The 19,251-nt window shown below is 43.9% G+C and overlaps 1 protein-coding gene and 1 pseudogene across 1 annotated transcript in view; both read right to left on the minus strand.

The window, feature by feature from the left end:
• LOC124609553 (sushi, von Willebrand factor type A, EGF and pentraxin domain-containing protein 1) overlaps positions 1-19,251 on the minus strand; it is a 540,650-nt gene that overhangs the window by 88,955 nt on the left and 432,444 nt on the right. The window contains exon 7 of the mRNA XM_047140081.1: positions 12,410-12,703. Within this exon, the coding sequence (XP_046996037.1) occupies positions 12,410-12,703 (294 nt within the window). The remainder of the gene's footprint in view (positions 1-12,409; positions 12,704-19,251) is intronic.
• On the minus strand, positions 11,555-11,672 carry LOC124560710 (annotated as a pseudogene).

Below are 19,251 nucleotides of genomic sequence, written 5' to 3' on the forward strand. Positions count from 1 at the left end.
CAGGCATCCGAGGAAAATCACACAGCACGTTCATAGGGAGCCGTGTAGGTTGACTCTCACTGTGAAGAGTGTGTTTATTATTTACAGCTGAGTAATACAAGCGTTGAGAGCTGGCCACTTCTCAACACGTTTGGACATTTGTGTAGTTCGGTAATCTACGTGGCGTCTTCAGAACGTAAGTGTACTAGATTTGTATATTTTTTTAGAAAAAGTGGATTTGAAAAAAATTCATGATATTGTTGATATACTTGTTGACAATTTTTCCACATTCTCGCCATCCCATTAATGCACGTGGTGAGCCGTGGCACAAGCTCCTTTATGCCCTCCTCGAAAATCTCTGCCGCCAGCTCCTTCCCCCACTTCAGAATTTCTTCCTACACCTGGTCATCGGTTGAAAATTTAATTCCAATCACGTTTTCCTTCAGAGAAGTGAAAAGATGACAACCTGAAGGCAAGCAGGGGAGTACGGGGAGTCGGTTCAAAACATCCCACCCATATGAGTCCAAGATAGCCTCGGTGGCTAATGCTGTGTTTTGAATTCTCCTTTTGAGTTTTTTAGGGCCTTACAATACCGCTGTGTATTGATGGTCTCCGCGTGAGGCAGAAGTTAGACCAAAATGACACTTTTCTGTCCCAGAACACTGAGGCCATTATGTTTTTGCCCGAAATTGTGGTTTTGAATTTTTTGGCAGATGGGGAAATGGTGTTACGCCACTGGCACTGAAGGAATAAATATACTGAGCAGCAGTGGTTAGAATACAAAATTCCTTGAACAAGTTTCAACATGATGATCTTGAATTTACACCAAAAATTAGTCTTTTTACGCGCTTTTATATGCTAATAACTTTTGCTCGGTTTTGCGAGTTACCCCAGAATATGACCCCGTATTACACAAAAAGTAAACAAAGTATGAAAGTTTTTTTTATATTTATATCCCCTATTTCAGACATAATTTTCACCGCAAATACAGACTTGTTTAGGCACTTCAGCAGTTCTGTGGTATGCCCGTCCCAACTGAATTTATTATCGAGTTGTAATCCCAGAAATTTAGCACTGTCAACCTCTTCGATGTGCATGTCTTCATTTGTTATACATGTGCTGGATATACTGCAGATAGTCTTGGCAATGTTGTCAGAAAGGTAAGTAGACAGTATCTGATGAAGCAGAGATTCTACGAAGTAAGAACCGCAAGCCTTAAACATAGTCACTACATAATACTCCTATTTGTTTCAAAAAAGATTCATCTGATTTCACAAGACTACATATCCAGCATGATTGAAGATAGGTACTTGGGGGTGCGTATTAAGTTACGCATCGAAACTGGAAGTTTTACTCGGCGCCAGTTGTTAAGTTGCACATTCAATTAGCTGTAGACACGGGTGTGTCCCATGCTGACACACCCCTCGCTCGTTGTTTATCCAGTTTGCGTATCCTCATATGGTGGAGATTAGAATTTTTCTACAATTGCAAAAACGTGCCCACTGCATTGTCGTCGTCATGTAAGAACATTTCTTAACAATGAGCTGGCTCAACGATGGGTTGGGCGCCATGGTCCTCCAAGGTCGTCTGATCATACGTCATGTTTTTTTTTTTTTTTTTTTTTTTGTGGTGATTTATGAAAGACTCCGTCTGAGTGCGTCCCCTTGAGTGAACTACGAAGACACAAAGCAACAACAGACAGTGCAGTAACTGCAGACAAGCTCGCAAAAGTATAGGATGAGTTTGACTATTGTCTGGACGCTTGTCGTGGGTCTGGAGGAGGGCACACTGAATATCTGTGAAAGGTGAATGAAAACTTTGAGCCTAAACGTAACTGTAAAACCGAGTGCAAGTTTGTATGTGCATACATGTGAAAGATACACGCCTGTAAAATGGCATGCTTGTTTTGAAAATAAAAACTTTATTGACCTATCCGTGAGCTACAAATTCACTCAAAATTTCTGTCTTCATTCATGCAGAAAATGTTATCTTGTGAAGTAGGATGAATCTTTTCGGAACAATCTATATCGTATGTTGATGATGATTACATGCAATGTAGCTGAAGCGTAAGGAATTGCGTCTTTATCCACACAGAACAATTTTGTTTAAGCTTGCAGTGGTTTTACTCAGGGTAACGAAGATCTGATTCCTGTGGGTCATAGTTTCTCGGAAGAGAATTTTTCACAGGTTAATGGAAACGTTGACTTTATGATGCAAGCAGTCAGCTAGCATGAAACTGAGGGAACTTTACGCGGTGTTGCTCTGTGGTCACTGTTTACTGAACTATTAGGTAGTTGCATAACTACGTATATTTTCGTGGTCGAGTTCGTGTAAGTTTTAAGCTTTTAGACAATTGTATTGCTTGCTCTTCAGTAATAACGTTCCCAAAATTTGATTCTCGTAATGAAAGCCAGTTTCAGGAGTATTCTTCCAGTTGTGTACATAGTCTGTCATGAAATAACTTTTAGAGGTGCGTGAACATTGCACTGATTGTTGCTGCTTTTCTTTGGGATGATGTGTACGAGAATACAGTCATTAACGCTCGTACACTGCGTAACGAAACGGAGGTGCAGAGAAGTTAAATAAAATTTAATATTTACAGTGCATCAAGTGAAATATAAAAGAATTTACAAGGAGAATGTATGGTCAAACACGGTATCGTCTGCTAAACAGAACCTCCTCGGAAGGGTTGTACGACTGGATTCGTGATTTCCTGTCAGAAAGGTCACAGTTCGTAGTAAATGTCGGAAAGTTATCGAGTAGAACAGAAATAGTATCTGGCGTTCGGCGAGGCAGTGTTATATCACCTCTGCTATTCTCTCCCCACATTAGCGATTTAAGAGACAATCTGAGCAGTCCTCTTAAAGTGTTTGCAGATGATGCTGTCATTTACCGTCTTATAAAGTCATCAGATGATCAATACAAACGGCAAAACGATTTAGACAAAATATCTGTACGGTGCGGAAGCTGGCATTTGACTCTAAATAATGAAACGTGTGAAGTCATCCACATAAGCACTAAAAGGATTCACTAAATTTCTGTTACACGATAAATCTCACAAATCTAAAGGTTGTAAAGTCAGTTAAATACTTAGGAATTACAATTACGAATAACTTATGTCGGAACGACGCATTGTGGAGAAAGCAAACCAAATACTGCGATTTATTGGCGGAACACTTAGAAAATACAACAGGCCTGCTACAGAGAATGCTGAAACTACGCTTGTCCACACCTTCTGGAGTATTGCTGTGGGGTACGGGATAGGGTTGACGGGGGACATTGAAAAAGTTCAAAGAAGGGCAGCTCGTTTTCTGTTATCTCGAAATAGAGTAGAGAGTGCCACGGTTGTGATATGTGATTTGGAGTGGCAATCGTTAAAACAAATACGCTTTTCGTTGCACCAAGATCTTATCATGAAATTTCAATCTCCAACTTTCTCCGCAGAATGTGAAAATACGTTGTTGACGCCCACCTACATTAGGAGGAATGATCATCATAAAAACATAAGACAAATCAAATCTCGGACAGAAAGATTTAAATGTTCGTTTTTCCCGCGCGCTGTTCGAATGTGGAACGTAGAGAAATAACTTGAAGGTGTTTCGATGAATTCTCTGCCACGCACTTAACTGTGAATTTCAGAGTAATTATGTAGATGTAGATAAATAGCAAGCGCTTGAGATATCTCGTGTCGTCCGAAACACAAGGCAAGACGCGCTCCATATATCGCTCTGTCCTCTCATTAGCTTTGAGGTGCATCCTAACAATACGTCTGTGCACTGACGTTTGACCACTACAAGCACTGCACAATGGTTGGTATTCTCGCCACAGAAGGAATCCATGCATCAAGGGGCAGCGACAAATCCAATGTCGCCTCAATAACAGGAAGCAGCTATGCCACAGGCAGGTAGTCGGTATCACCGACTAAGGGTTGTCTTCCCTCCCATTTAGCCAATATTCCTCCCACTGTCGTGCGACTGGGTGTCAACTGCTACGTAATGGAATGTAGGGGAAAAATACATTGTGTCACAATGTCCCTATTACAGGCGTCTTCAGCTGCTGTATTAGTCAACTAATTACCCGCATCCCTGTGAGCCCGCCTCCCAAATGACAAGGAGAACACGCAAGTGGCATAACTCGATTTCCAAGAAACTTCGCTCGGTGGAAGAGGAGTCAAAGTAAGTGAACACGTGTCTCGCCTTATACGCGCATACTCGATCGTTTCTGAGAAAACGACAGTCAAAGTACTGTATATCCTTTCAGCGCACGATAATCTCAGCTGAAATGGTGTCACAGTGGTTTGCATCCCAGCTTATCAGCTTTGCGACCCGTGTTCGAAACCCGATTAATGTTTTTATTTGTTTCATTTCCATTTTCATTTATCTGTCCATGTCCGTTGAAGGTCACTACACGAATGTTTCTTATCAAGTTTGGGTATACAACTACATTATATTAATTGTAAAATTACAACTGGGTTTCACAATAAGTGTTATACATTTATCATATATGTGTGTATGGTATTTTTAGGGCTCATAATCTTTTTAAGTTCTGGTATTCTTATATTTCATGCTTATATTAATTATTATGGTAATTCTTATATTTTATTCCTGTGTTTATTCTTCAGGAAGATTTGGTGTATTGCCTTGGATGATACTGATTGTAGAAACATTCGGAACATAGACATATCGGACACCACGAGCATCGTGCGAAGTTAGGTCTGCCACAGTGACGTTTATTCGTCTGATCCTCAGTCGGGAAAGAAACGTCGTTAACACTGCTGATGATTTCACGCGTTGGCAATAATGTCGCGGCAAACCACGCATAACGGATCACTTTACAGAAAACTGGCGTTTGCAGTTGATTATAATAAGAATCTAGGTACACTAAAGGTATTTTACCTAAAACAATTTCAAATAATTTTCTTTTTTTTAAATTTATTCGCCAGAATTACAGTTAGTAGACGAATAAAGACAATGTTATTATAATATACAATGTAAACATTCGTGTAGTAATCATTTACGGACATGGCTAGGTGAGGTGAGTAAAACCTTCCGTCCCTGCTTTTGCGAGGAAAAGAATGGATTGTGACTGGCTACATATGATAAACAGTCGGTAGAATGTATAGGACAATGGGAGAGACGATGAATTCTTTGTACAGTGTAATATCGTATGCTCTTGTCTACTCGAGCTCAGTATAACTGACTGCAAATTTATTTGGTAAACCGAGGAGCCATATGGATAGCTCTTAATAATTGCAGCCAAATGCTCACGTAAATTCTTTAATGGCTAAACCGATTTTAAGTGTAAATTCTAACAGCCTGCTTCTAGCAGGTTCACGTAAGTGCCAATATTCTGCAGGTCTGACGCAGCCATCGGCCAAGACGTATATCTATGGGCAGCTGGAAATAGCTTAGCACCCGAAACCGGGTAGTCATTAAAGAATTTACAAAAGTATCTGACTGTAGTGGTTGTTAAAGGTAACGTACTCGCTGCCACGCTCTGCCAATAACGCGCCAATTTGAACAAATTGATTCGACGATTTAACCCATCTTTGTATTCTGTGAAGCACTTATGGTGCTCATTGAACATTTGCTTAAATACCTAAATACGTATTCTGGACCACTCTTTAACCAGTATCTCGGTAAATATAGCGAAGGTGCGGGCCTCTACGACAATCACGATGGGAAATAGTTGCACCGTCGATTGAGTACTATCATTAGTGCTCCAAATGTTGATTTATGCAGATTCCCAAAGGCTTCAATAAACATGATCGACTCAGGGAACTTACTTTTCAGATTAATAGTTGTGTTTATATTTTACCACAGCAAAGTGCTGTGTTCCTTGTTTTCCCCTAATTTTTAGCTTTACACATTAGAGTATATTTGGTTACACATCCAAAAGTTTGTGCATCATAGCGCTACCGTGCGCCTTAAATTTAGACTTCGGCATTTTTGTAAATACGTTGAAGCTGACCCCAACCTGCCTTTTACCTGTATGATGTGCAATACTGAGACGTACAGACAGCACAAAATCCCTTGAGAATAATTTCCATTTGTTGTATTCTGGCATATCTAGTAGAGTGTTTTATTAGTGAGTTTGATCAAATGTTCTCTGAATGAACGTTGTATTTTGATCGTCTATACGAATAGTGTGTATAAGGAATACTGCCAATAGCCCTCTAAGCTCACATCCATTTTATTTCTTTTACGCATGTTGATGGTTCCTGTGTTTCAAAAATACACTGTGTAATAACTATATTCGTTTCGTAGCTTTAATTAGGAAAAAAAGAAATTGTCTCAGACTGCAATAAAATGCTCTCTAATTACCAATCTGAGACAATTTCTTTCATCCTAATTAATCATACGAGTGGGTTCCCTATAGCCCCACCAGCGATGGTACGTTAATATCTAGCTTCAGTGTTCATTACTGGTTGCAGCTAAACCACTTGCTAATGACTTAAAATTCAAATTGCAATTTAGTGATTTCCGATAAAATTGATGCAGTTAGTGGCGAAGATGTTGTTCAAAAACTCAAGGAGACTATGAACCCAACTCTGGTAGAGAGATGTAACTCAGGAAACGAACGTCTTCTGTAAGTGGTCCCAACACACATTTCTGTAATCTACAATCTTTTCCTATAATCTTGAGACGTTCGGTTGCTGCTGTATGTCCACTTTTCTCTTTCAGCGTCTCATGGTGAAACAAAAAGCCCAACTCAGGATTTCCACAATCTGTGTTCTGCCTTTGCCCTTCTTTTTAACACTAAACTCTCACTACTCCACAGGCACCTCGTTAAAGTCACTGTTTTGTAGAATTTCATCATTTTATCGTCTCTAGTTTTCTTCTTGCCAGTGTTCTTTTAACGATTCCACACAAATATTTGAAATTTGCTAGATTACAATTAATACTGCTTAGGAGGGTTAGATTGTATCATCACAACAGAGATATTACTTTGATTTTAGGTATAGACATTTTAACGTATAATTTGTAAAGTCCTAGTTGTAAATCTACATCCTAATCTGATTAGAAATTCCAACAGCCGCAGTCGTAAGGGCGAGCAATGGTATTCAGTTCTGGTGACAGGGCAATCGCCCTGCGTAGTCCACCACGGCAAGACTCCACTCGGTAGCAAGGGGCGGATCTACAGCTTCACCAAGAGCTTGGGGATAGATCTGATTCTGAAAGCTGCTGTTGTCAGCCAGCCTAAGGGTGAGCTAGGCCTGTAAAAGTAACTATGTAAATTTAAACCTTATGTATTCGGCACTGTCAAGGAATCTACTTGCTGCAAAATACGAACTAATGGTTATTTCCGCTACCAACCACGCATGTCGGCCGACAAGCCGTTGCAGCTGTGGTGTAATTGGCTAATGGAGAATGAACGGGAACACGCCATATTTGATTTGATAACCCTTCAGGTAGAAAGCTGTTTGTAGCCACGGGCACACTAAGCGTCCATCAAAAACGCGTCATTTTTATATGATTTGTTAAAATATAATCACTGTACATAAAACATTGCATTTTGGTATCTTCCGGATTGGACATAGAGTATGTACATCTATGGTGTGAGCATGGTCTACTGTGCATGTTACCAACATCAAACCGCGTTAGTGCCGGCCGGAGTGGCCGAGCGGTTCTAGGCGCTTAAGTCTGGAACCGTGCTGCCGGCCGGTGTGGCCGAGCGGTTCTAGGCGCTTCAGTCCGGAACCGTGCGACCGCTACGGTCGCAGGTTCGAATCTTGCCGCGGGCATGGATGCGTGTGATGTCCTTAGGTTAGTTAGGTTAAAGTAGTTCGAAGTTCTAGGGGTCTGATGACCTCAGATGTTAAGTCCCATAGTGCACAGAAAAAAAAACGCGTTAGTCATTGATGATTTTGGGACGACACTGCTTGTCTCAAATTTGCGGTAATAGCGAAACTTAAATATTACACGTATTCGCCTTGTCTTATATACGTTTCTGCACGTTTGCGTTTCAGTAACAGCTGTAGTGGAGTATTTTCGTTGCTACAGATGTGAAGAGAAGTACGTGAAAGGTGGATCAGTTACTTTTCATAGGTCCGTACAACAAATGTATATCATTTTATATGTTGAAAATTATCCATGTGTGGTATCATAATGTCTTGTATTGTAGAGATAATTTCTCCTATTTTATGACCATGTGTTTACGACACAAGTGCTCTATAAATTTGCAAGTGCGTTTGAATGAACTGCCAGTCAGTGTATACATTTTGGCGCTATGTTCATACGTAGATGAAATTTATACACGACAGTCTGATTAATTTCTTCCAACTTAAGCAGGTTCTCAAACCCTTGTGTGTATCTCAGTATTTCTGCATGAGGCAGTTTCCTATACAGTGTCATTGTACCGTAATTAATTACAACAGATTCGTCAGTATGAATCAGTGCAACAGAAAACCTAAAAAAAAAAAATGTTGTTGGCTGTTACTTCTTTTATTACTCCAAAGTTCGAGCATTGATCTTGAATTTTTTATGTATGTGTTTTATGTATGTGCATATGGTTTTACTTTTCTGATGAGATGGCGAAAAAATGTTATAGACGAAGAAAAATTGAAAATAGTAATGGACAAGCAGGTGGTGCAAATCGCTTACCGTATTTACTGTATTAATTTCATAGTTCCTAATGCATTGTTTTTTTGTTACACTTTGGCACCGTCTACAGTGTCGCTGTAACGTACTTAATTAGAACAGAAATTCGACATCATGAATAACTGCAAGAGAAAAAATATTGTTGGCGGCCACTTCTTATCACGTTACCAAAAAGACGTACACAGAGTGGAATCTGATCTATCATACTGTGGCGAGAAAGCACAACACCGTTGCTTTTCGCATCTTTAAGCCAACTTCAGTTCCTGGTATCGTATTGTTAAGACGTCTGTAAAAGGCGTATGCAAAGTTTCATGTTACTTCTTCAGGTGATCTGTCTGTAGCAGCGGAAGTATAACACTCAAAATACGCTACGTGCTATACGGGCCAAAATTCCCGAGACTTGAGCTGCAGGAGATATTGCGGACGTAATTCTCGTTCTACGTATCCGAATGCTTACTCCATAGATATTTATACTCTTTGGGATTACAACGCGAGTACAGCAGAATAGAAAATGTAGTGCATCTGCTCCTCTCATTCACGTATCTCCGGGTGTTCTGTCTCCTCATCTTATAAAGTACTTAAAACATCTGATATTTTGGTTGTGTTTCAGTGGCCTTCTTCAGGGCATAGACTGAGAGAGGCCGCTGCAACAAGTCCGAAACTTCAGCTATTTTGGTGTTTTAAGTTCTTTATTTGAGGTTGTGGCAGTACACCCAGAAGGATTTTGATGAAACTTACACCGGCAACGGATGGCTAAGTATTTGTATCTGCTGCTTTGTTGCGTAATGGCTGAAACGGCAAATACAGGCTACAAAACCATGTGGGGTCTGTTGACTAGTCATTAAGTTTTTTTCTCACTTATCTCTTGTCCACGTCTCCGAACGTTTGGAGGATAGTTTTACAGTCTCTTATAGCATCCTTAAGAATTTAACACGATTTTATCAGCATAATTATTAATGCAGATATTAATAAATGCTAGGAATATACGGGCGATGTCGCTGCCCCTAAACCGCAGTTCTATATGAGGCCTTCAAAAACCACGAGAGAGACTTTTATCTTCTCTCGCTCGCTACGTGCAAAGTATCAGTCCTATAGAAAAATGAACAGGATCATTTTGTAGGATATTTAATGTAGTTAAATTTTGTAGCGGGACCCGTTTCCGCTAGAGGCTGAGGTTTTCGGGTTACTCGGGATGAACGCAGAAAAGTGTCCTTGCAACGAGTTCCCACCCCCACACTCAAACCCCATCGGTCGGTACTTCTAGTATGTTGTTCATGGCACTCGCTCCTACCACTATACGAAAACGTGTGACTGCGTGAATTATTTCCCACAGTTGCCATTTTTGGTCTTCATTGACTGGCCTTATTATGCTACCAGCTTAGTCGAATACTTACAAATTGTAAACTGACGTGTATGCAAATTTTACCTAACAATTTTGTGAATTTTAACAGCATAAAGTAAAGAATTACATCGTTATATTCGTCCTTCCCTCTGACAACGAAGCTACTGCGGTTGTAAGGGTTAAGTCTGGATCGAATTGTCAACGTAAATAGCTTTAGTGCAAAGTTCACAAAAGTCGTTTTTCTTTCATTATCCGCAAGGGTACGTGTAAATTAGTTATGTTAACCAAATAGCCGACTATGATGGTGGCGTAATAGCCCAATCAATAGAGACCAAACCAGTTCGAATATTGAGAATGGTTCATGTGTTTGAAATTTTTGTAGAGTGGTAGGAGGGAGTGCCACGAACAACGTATTAAAAATACTGACTGGTGAGGAATGAGTGTTGGGGTGGAGATGTGTTTGACGGTCCCTATCGTATGTTTTTCTTGAACAACTCGAAAATCATGGCCTCCAGCGAAAACGTACACCAGCACAAAATTTAACTACATTAAATTTCCTACAAAAAAAGATCCTGCTGATTTTTTTTCTGTAGAGCTAGTAGTTCGCGCGTAGCGAGCGAGAGGATATTAAAATCTTGCTGGTTGATTTTGAAGGCCGGATATAGAATAGAGGGTTGCATTAAACGAAATGGGTAGAGGAAGATGAACCACGCTGTACGCTGAACTGTACCACGAGCTCCGAGCTCGGCTGGTACTCTGTTGCTGTTTAGAGGACACAGGACAGAAATGAGATTAAAGTTATGAACGTCTTTTTGCCGTATCACACGCACGCATTACCCTGTTTGGTGGCCACACGCGCGCACATTGAGAGGAAAAATCATACGAGTAAAGAAACCCACGAAGTGTTACAATCTGGGATACTTATTCGTTACGCCGTGTCACTCCAAACTCGCCAGAGCCGGACACAATGGCGCGCGTCGAGTCGTTCCACGCAACCCTTCCCGCCCGCTGAAGCGAACTGGTGGAAATGGACGACTTTGCTTGCGGTAAGTTGACATGCAGGGAAACGAAACGTTTTAGGTTATGTGTCCTCGGAGTCTTTCGCGGTGGCATGCTTCAATAAAATCTTCTCGGTTTACAAGCCGCGTCATAAGATATTCGAGTTTTTATATCTGTCTTCGACATCGTCATCAGGAGTTGAAACCACTGACTGCTAGGGCTGGTGCGGTGTTCTGCTTGTATAGATGTGATGGCAGCGTGTGGAACTGTACAGGGAGGGCATACTAGAAAAGCAAGTTGGGCGGCTCTTAGCGGCACCCTCCCGCCGCGGGACAGAGGTCCACGAGGAAGACAGGCCGCGGCGCGTACGTCACAGCACGTGATACTACAGGTCTAACGAGTGGCAGCAGCCGTCTCGGGAGGAGAAAGCACTCCGTCTTCAGGCCACAAGTGTCCCATCAGGACCATCCTACCGCCGTATCACCGTGAGCTGAGGATGCGGATAGCAGGGGCTTGCGGTCAGCACACCGCTCTCCCGGTCGTTACGATAGTTTTTTTTTTTTTACCGAAGCCGCTACTATTTGGTCGAGTAGCTCCTCAATTGGCATCACGAGGCTGAGTGCACGCCGAAAAATGGCAACAGCGCATGGCAGCCCGGATGGTCACCCATCCAAATGCCGGCCACGCCCGACAGTGCTTAACTTAAGTGATCTGACGGGAACCGGTGTTTCCACTGCGGCAAGGCCGTTGCCTGTCACGGGCGGAGAGCGAGTAGCTATTTCAAACGAGATTAATAATCCTTGAATGCGTGTTTAAATGAATGCAAGTTCTCGATAGCACACGACAAAGTTAAGACCTTCAGAGGGCATGTTTCCAGTCAAATGCTGATAACCCGTGGGGCCCGCAGGATGCCGAGCATTCGAGTGGTGGTGGTGGTTAGTGTTTAACGTCCCGTCGACAACGAGGTCATTAGAGACGGAGCGCAAGCTCGGGTTAGGGAAGGATTGGGAAGGAAATCGGCCGTGCCCTTTCAAAGGAACCATCCCGGCATTTGCCTGAAACGATTTAGGGAAATCACGGAAAACCTAAATCAGGATGGCCGGAGACGGGATTGAACCGTCGTCCTCCCGAATGCGAGTCCAGTGTGCTAACCACTGCGCCACCTCGCTCGGTGCCGAGCATTCGAGAAGTGTAGCGGTCAAGCCGACTAGCGTGACGCTCCAAGGTCGTTACACGGCCCGTGGTTTTCCCCGGGCGAGCGGCCGGCGTCACGTTTGACACTCCCGCGTCCCTACGAGCGTCAAAGGTACGTTTTTGCTTTCCCTCAATGCCCAAAGGTTGCCCCTGACGTCCTTACTGTGTACCCCTGGACTCCTTTAAAACTGTTGCTGTTTATTCTAAATTGAGCCCCTTCTCTTATAACAGGATGTCAGGGTGATGATGTTTGAGCCAGAACTCTGGGTGCGACCTGCAGCAGTAGGCTACTCACCGTCGACCCAGCGCCAGGTGCGGGAGGTGGCGCCCGGCTCTCGCTGCGCGCCTATCCAGACGAGCTGCGTGCGCAGGTCTGCGCGGCGGCGCTCCAGCTGCGCCGTGAGGAAGGCGGCGGCGCGCCCGGCGCCCCCGAAGCCGTGCGCCAGGTCTCCGCCGGCGCCGGCCGCCTTGCAGGCCGCGCGCGCCTGCGCGAACGAGCCGCGCGACGCGCCCAGCTCGTAGCAGCGCCGGTCGAACGCCGCCACCGTGTCGCCGCCGCTGCTGCCGCCGCACCGCTCCGGCGAGAACTCTGCAACACGCCGCAAATGCACGCTCTCCTATCTGTCCCACACCGTATATACATTGACGGGAAAAGGCCCGACACCGAGGAGTTGTACGACGTAAACGAAAGTTGATAGGCGTGTTTCTACGAGGACAGTTCAATAAGTAATGCAACACATTTTTTTTCTCGGCCAATTTTGGTTGAAAAAAGCGGAAATTTCTTGTGGAATATTTTCAAACATTCCCGCTTCGTCTCGTATAGTTTCATTGACTTCCGACAGGTGGCAGCGCTGTACGGAGCTGTTAAAATGGCGTCTGTAACGGATGTGCGTTGCAAACAACGGGCAGTGATCGAGTTTCTTTTGGCGGAAAACCAGGGCATCTCAGATATTCATAGGCGCTTGCAGAATGTCTACGGTGACCTGGCAGTGGACAAAAGCACGGTGAGTCGTTGGGCAAAGCGTGTGTCATCATCGCCGCAAGGTCAAGCAAGACTGTCTGATCTCCCGCGTGCGGGCCGGCCGTGCACAGCTGTGACTCCTGCAATGGCGGAGCGTGCGAACACACTCGTTCGAGATGATCGACGGATCACCATCAAACAACTCAGTGCTCAACTTGACATCTCTGTTGGTAGTGCTGTCACAATTGTTCACCAGTTGGGATATTCAAAGGTTTGTTCCCGCTGGGTCCCTCGTTGTATAACCGAACACCATAAAGAGCAAAGGAGAGCCATCTGTGCGGAATTGCTTGCTCGTCATGTGGCTGAGGGTGACAATTTCTTGTCAAAGATTGTTACAGGCGATGAAACATGGGTTCATCACTTCGAACCTGAAACAAAACGGCAATCAACGGAGTGGCGCCACACCCATTCCCCTACCAAGAAAAAGTTTAAAGCCATACCCTCAGCCGGTAAAGTCATGGTTACAGACTTCTGGGACGCTGAAGGGGTTATTCTGTTCGATGTCCTTCCCCATGGTCAAACGATCAACTCTGAAGTGTATTGTGCTACTCTCCAGAAATTGAAGAAACGACATCAGCGTGTTCGTAGGCACAAAAAACTGAACTAACTTCTCCTTCTTCATGACAACGCAAGACCCCACACAAGTCTTCGCACCCGAGAGGAGCTCACAAAACTTCAGTGGACTGTTCTTCCTCATGCACCCTACAGCCCCGATCTCGCACCGTCGGATTTCCATATGTTTGGCCCAATGAAGGACGCAATCCGTGGGAGGCACTACGCGGATGATGAAGAAGTTATTGATGCAGTACGACGTTGGCTCCGACATCGACCAGTGGAATGGTACCGTGCAGGCATACAGGCCCTCATTTCAAGGTGGCGTAAGGCCGTAGCATTGAATGGAGATTACGTTGAAAAATAGTGTTGTGTAGCTAAAAGATTGGGGAATAACCTGGTGTATTTCAATGCTGAATAAAACAACCCCTGTTTCAGAAAAAAAATGTGTTGCATTACTTATTGAACTGCCCTCGTACATCTGAAAGACGACGCCTACTGAAATTTACCGCCTTCGTAAAGGAGTGGCGCTAGTGACGCCACTAGGAGGATGCAAATCAGATTGCCTTTAAACACACCCTGTAACGGTCATGAGCGTTAGTTACCTATGAGAGTGGATGTGGTGAGTTGAGGTTAGTCAAGAATGCCTTTAAGGCAACAAAGACACCATTTTCAGTAACTCATTGAACGGAGTCGATTAATACGGCTACGAAAAACTGGATGTTCCCTCTTCGATGCTGCAGAAATTCTTTGCAGGGATATAGCCACTGTAAATGATTGATGGCAGCTATGGCCACGGGAAGGCACCGTCACAAGAAGACCGAACACCGGACGGCCACGTGGCACTACCGAGAGGGCAGACCGCCGCATTTGGCGTATGGCTGTGATGCATCGTATTGCGTCTGCAGCAGCAATCGAACAGCAGTTGGCACAACGAACTGTAACAAATCGTTTAATTCAAGTATAACTCTGAGCCAGACGCCCTGCAGTGTGTATTCCACTGACCCCAAACCACCTCCATTTGCGACTTCAACGGAGTGCTCAATGCAGGACGGACAGAAGGTTCTCATCAAACCAACTTCTGCCTCAGTGCCAGTGATTGCAGTGTGCTGGTTAAGAGAAGGCCAGGGGAGCACCTGCAACCAAACTGTCTGCTGCCTAGACAAAGTGAACCTACATCTAGTGCTATGATCTCGGGTGCTATTTCGTATGACAGCAGGATCACTCTCGGCATGTTGCCTCGGCCTGCTCGATCACCAAATCTGTCTGCAATCGAGCGCGTACGCGACATCGATGGAGTACAAATCCGTCATCAGCCATAACCAGCATTAAACATCCCTCTATTGAACGACAAAGTGCAACAGGTGTGGATCTTCAGCCCGCAAACTGGCATCTAGCACCTTTGCGACACAATGTACGCACTTTTCCATTCAACATACTGGTGGCTACAACAGTTATTAATGTACCAGAATTTCACTATTGCGATGGCTGTTCTCGCACTTATATAACCCTGTGTTATCTTGCAACTTTAATTACTTAAATATGTTACCTAGACGTATGTATTCCCGAAACTTTATTACTCTATGCTACTTATTTTTTGGTCTTGGGATTTTTTTTTCCTGCCAGTGTACACATTGTTATTGTACACTCACAGATGTATATTTTACAAATAAAGGAAATTAACGATATCGGACTTCCGTAAACTGAAAGAACCACAGGTTATTGACAGTTTCAAAGAGAGCTTCCGACAATCACTGACTGAAACAGGGTAAGGAACACAATAGAAGACAAATAGATAGCGTGGGAGGATGAAATAGTGAAGACAGCACAGCATCAAATGGAGAAAAACACAATGCCTAGGAGAAATCCTTTCGTAACACATGAGGTCTTCAAAATAATTGAAGAAAAGAGAAAATACCCCGCGCAACAAAATTAAAGGTTCACTTTTTCGAAACTCCGTAACTGTCTCCCAGTGTGACGCATAACTTTGAAGTTTGGCTCAAAGGTACCTACAACCTTTCTCTGTAATGGTGAAAATGCGTGGCGCCCTGCGTGTCACAACCGGTCTCGGCAGCGCTTCAAACACCGAGGTGCCGACACACGTGAAGAAAAGGCCACAGCTCACAAGTTCATGCGACGTGAAAGGTGGGTTATTGATGTCACACTAGCACCGAAATTCACCATAATTCTGCTCAACGCCACCAGGGTCGTGTCGCACGATGAGAAAATCATCACAGCCCCACTCACTCACATTTTGCCCCTCCTTTTAACGTATCTACCTTGAAGGTCAGATCCGCGACATCCAGGTTGAAATCACACGGTTCTCTTATGGATGTCCTAGAAGAGCATTTCAGATACATTGCCGCTCAGAATCGACATGAAAAAGCCCAGGCGCTGGCATAGAGAACATCAAAGAAACTACCCCTTCCTTTGGTGCGTTGATTCCTACACATATCGCGGTCGAGAACGACAGTTGGCAGTGCGATGAGCAACAGGAAGATATCCTTGACAGCTTGCAACACTGCTGACAGCTTTGGATGTTTCAGTGCTTCTCTAAACACATTGTGGGGTTGCATCCCCATTGAACATCATCGGACCCCTTTGGAGGGTAGCACGGTCCTTTGGATGGTAGCGCGATGCAATTTTTGCTCTCGTGTTCCGGTTGGAAACATTGCGTAGTGTTTAAGACCATCCGGAGAAGTATGAATGTGATCCGAAGTAGCAAGGTGTTTAGGATCTTTCACCCTCCTGTTTTATGCCCTCTTGTCGCCTGATGACGTGGGAGTGCAACATTAACACGAGTCTGAATAAAATGACAAGTGGTTCCTATAAGATCACTGAGTTCGGCAACACCCTCGGAACCACCCACGCAACTTTGTTGAGCTCTAGCGCCTGATGGTAGCCAAACCGCATCAAAGGGCTCTCGAAGGATTGTCTGACGTTCAAAAGTTTCGACACGAAGTCAGCCTGGCGGTTATACTAGTAACTGAGGGTCAGACAATCCTTCGACAGTCCTTTTGTGCGGTTTGGCTACCTTCAGGCGCTAGAGCAGCCGTCAGGATGAATTGGCGTCAAAGTTTCTGAAAGATACATTTGTAACGCCCTCAACAAAATTCCGTGGACGGCACCGAGGATGTTACCGAACACGGGGTCCTTAGAGGGACTCTTTGACGTTTTATTCACGCACATGTTAATGTTGCACTCCCGCGTGATCACGCCACAAAAGGGCTGAAAAAGCATAAGTACGCTTTGATGCTTCGGATCACGTTCAAATTTCGGCAGATAGTTTTGAGTGGTCTCTGGTGTTTCCAGCTTTTAAGTGAGAGCAAACATTGCAGTCGCACTGCACTAGAAAGGTGTTCGATCACGTTCGATGGGGATGTAGCCCCACAATGTCCTTAGGGAAGGGCTAAAACGTCCGAAGGTGTCAGCAGGGCCAAAGACTGTCAAGAACTTCATCCTGTTGCTCACTGTACAGCGAACTGTTGTTTCTGATCCCGAAATGTGTGGGAATCAACGCCCCAAGGAAACGTGAAGTTTCAGTGATGCCCTTATGCCACTCCCTGAGGCGATGTATCTGAAATGTTTTCATCGACTACACATAAAAAAACTGATTTCAACGCTGGGTGCCGCAGTTCTGACCACCATAGCAGAGGCGTCAAAAGAAGTGGTCATATGTGGGTAAGATGGGCTGTGACGAGTTTATCATCGTGTGACATGGCTCCGATGGCGTTGGACAGAATTGTGATGAAAGCTGGTGCCAATGTGACACCATTAACCAACATTACAGCTCTCAAACACTTTTGAGTTGCTGTCTTTTTCTCGCATGTGTTGACGCCTTGGTATCTGAAGCTTCGTCAACCCGAGCGTGAGGTCGCAGGGCGCGACGCTTTTGAACCATTACAGAGGAAGGTTGTAGGCATCTTTTAGGCAAATTTCAAACTTATGCATCGTAATGGAAGACAATATCGGGGTTTTGATAAAGGCATCCCTTAATTCTGTTGCGCAGTGTATAGAAGTATACCAAACGAAGCAAGCGAGAGAGAATAAAGGCGTCTAAAAAAATAACGATGACAGAAAGTTAAGAATATCTCAGCAGACATTACCGTAGAAACATGCATGACTAGGCGCTTCAGTCCGGAACTACGTGGCTGCTACGGTCGAAGGTTCGAATCCTGCCTCAGGCATGGATGTGTGTGATGCCCTTAGGTGACTTAGGTTTGGGTAGTTCTAAGATTAGGGGACTGATGAGCTCTGATGTTAAGTCCCATAGTGCTTAGAGCCGTTTCAACACACATGAATAGGGGAAAGTAAGATGCTAGGAAAATTAAAGAGACTTTTGGCGAAAAGAGAAGCAACCGTGTGAATAACAATAGGTCCGGTGACAAGCCAGTGACAAGCAAGGAAGGCATAGCTGAAAGATGAAAGGAATATATAGGAAAGCTATAAAATGGAAATGAACTTAAGGACATTACTATAAAAAGTGAAGAGGAAGTAAATGAATATGGGACGGTACATACAATACCGTCAGACTAATTTGGCAGAACAATGAAAGACCAAAGTCAAAACAAGGGAACTGCAGTAGACGACATTATTTCAGAATTATTGAGATCCTCGGCAGAGCCAGCCTCGGCAGAACTGTTCCACCTGGTGTTCAAGATATAATAGACAGGATAAATATCCTCAGACTACCAGAAGGATGTAATAATTCTAATTCCAAAGAAGGAAGTTGCTGACAGATACGAATATTACTGAATCACCAGTATAATAAAGCATGGTTACAATATACTGACATAAATTGTTTGCAGAAGAATGAATAAAGATAAGTTTGCGTTCCGGAGAAGTCTTGGTACGCTCGAGGTCATACTGAGCATAGGACTTATCTTACAAGATAAGTTGAAGAAAGGCAAACCAATGTTTATATCATTTGTAGATTTAGACGAATCCTCTGACGACGTGCACTGGAGTACAGTCTTTGAAATTTTGAAGGTATCAGATATAAAATACAGGGAGCGAATGGCTAATTACAACTTATGCAGAAACCGGACTGCAGTTATATGAGTCGAAGGACGTGAGAGGGAAGTTGTAGTTGAGAAGAAAGTGGGTTAGGGTGGTAACCGATCTTCGACATAATTCACTCTGAGCTTTCAACCATAGGTCTTTCTGTCTACGTATTCGCAAACCGTTAAATTTGCTTATGTTGGGGGTCAATTGCCACACCCTACAACAAGGGTCGATACTCTGCAGGTCTCCCTAAATTTCGCTACAATTTTCTGGCTTTGCGACTTCTGTGTGTACAACAACGTTACTCGCGAAAAGCCTCAAGCAACTCCAGACGTTATCTCCTAGGTGCTTTATATATGCTGTGAAAAGTAATGGACTTACTCCCCTGGAACACTCCCGAAGTTACTTCTGAAGACTTATCTCCATTTAAAGAAGCATACTGTGTTGTGTTTGCTAGAAACTCTTCAAGTCCCACTGTTGATCCGATATTCCGTAGCTCGTATTTTGTTCATTAGGCGACAGTGAGGAACTGGAACGGTTTTCGGAAGTCGGGGAACACA

This window comes from Schistocerca americana, chromosome 1, assembly GCF_021461395.2.
Source record: "Schistocerca americana isolate TAMUIC-IGC-003095 chromosome 1, iqSchAmer2.1, whole genome shotgun sequence".
Taxonomy (NCBI): domain Eukaryota; kingdom Metazoa; phylum Arthropoda; class Insecta; order Orthoptera; family Acrididae; genus Schistocerca; species Schistocerca americana.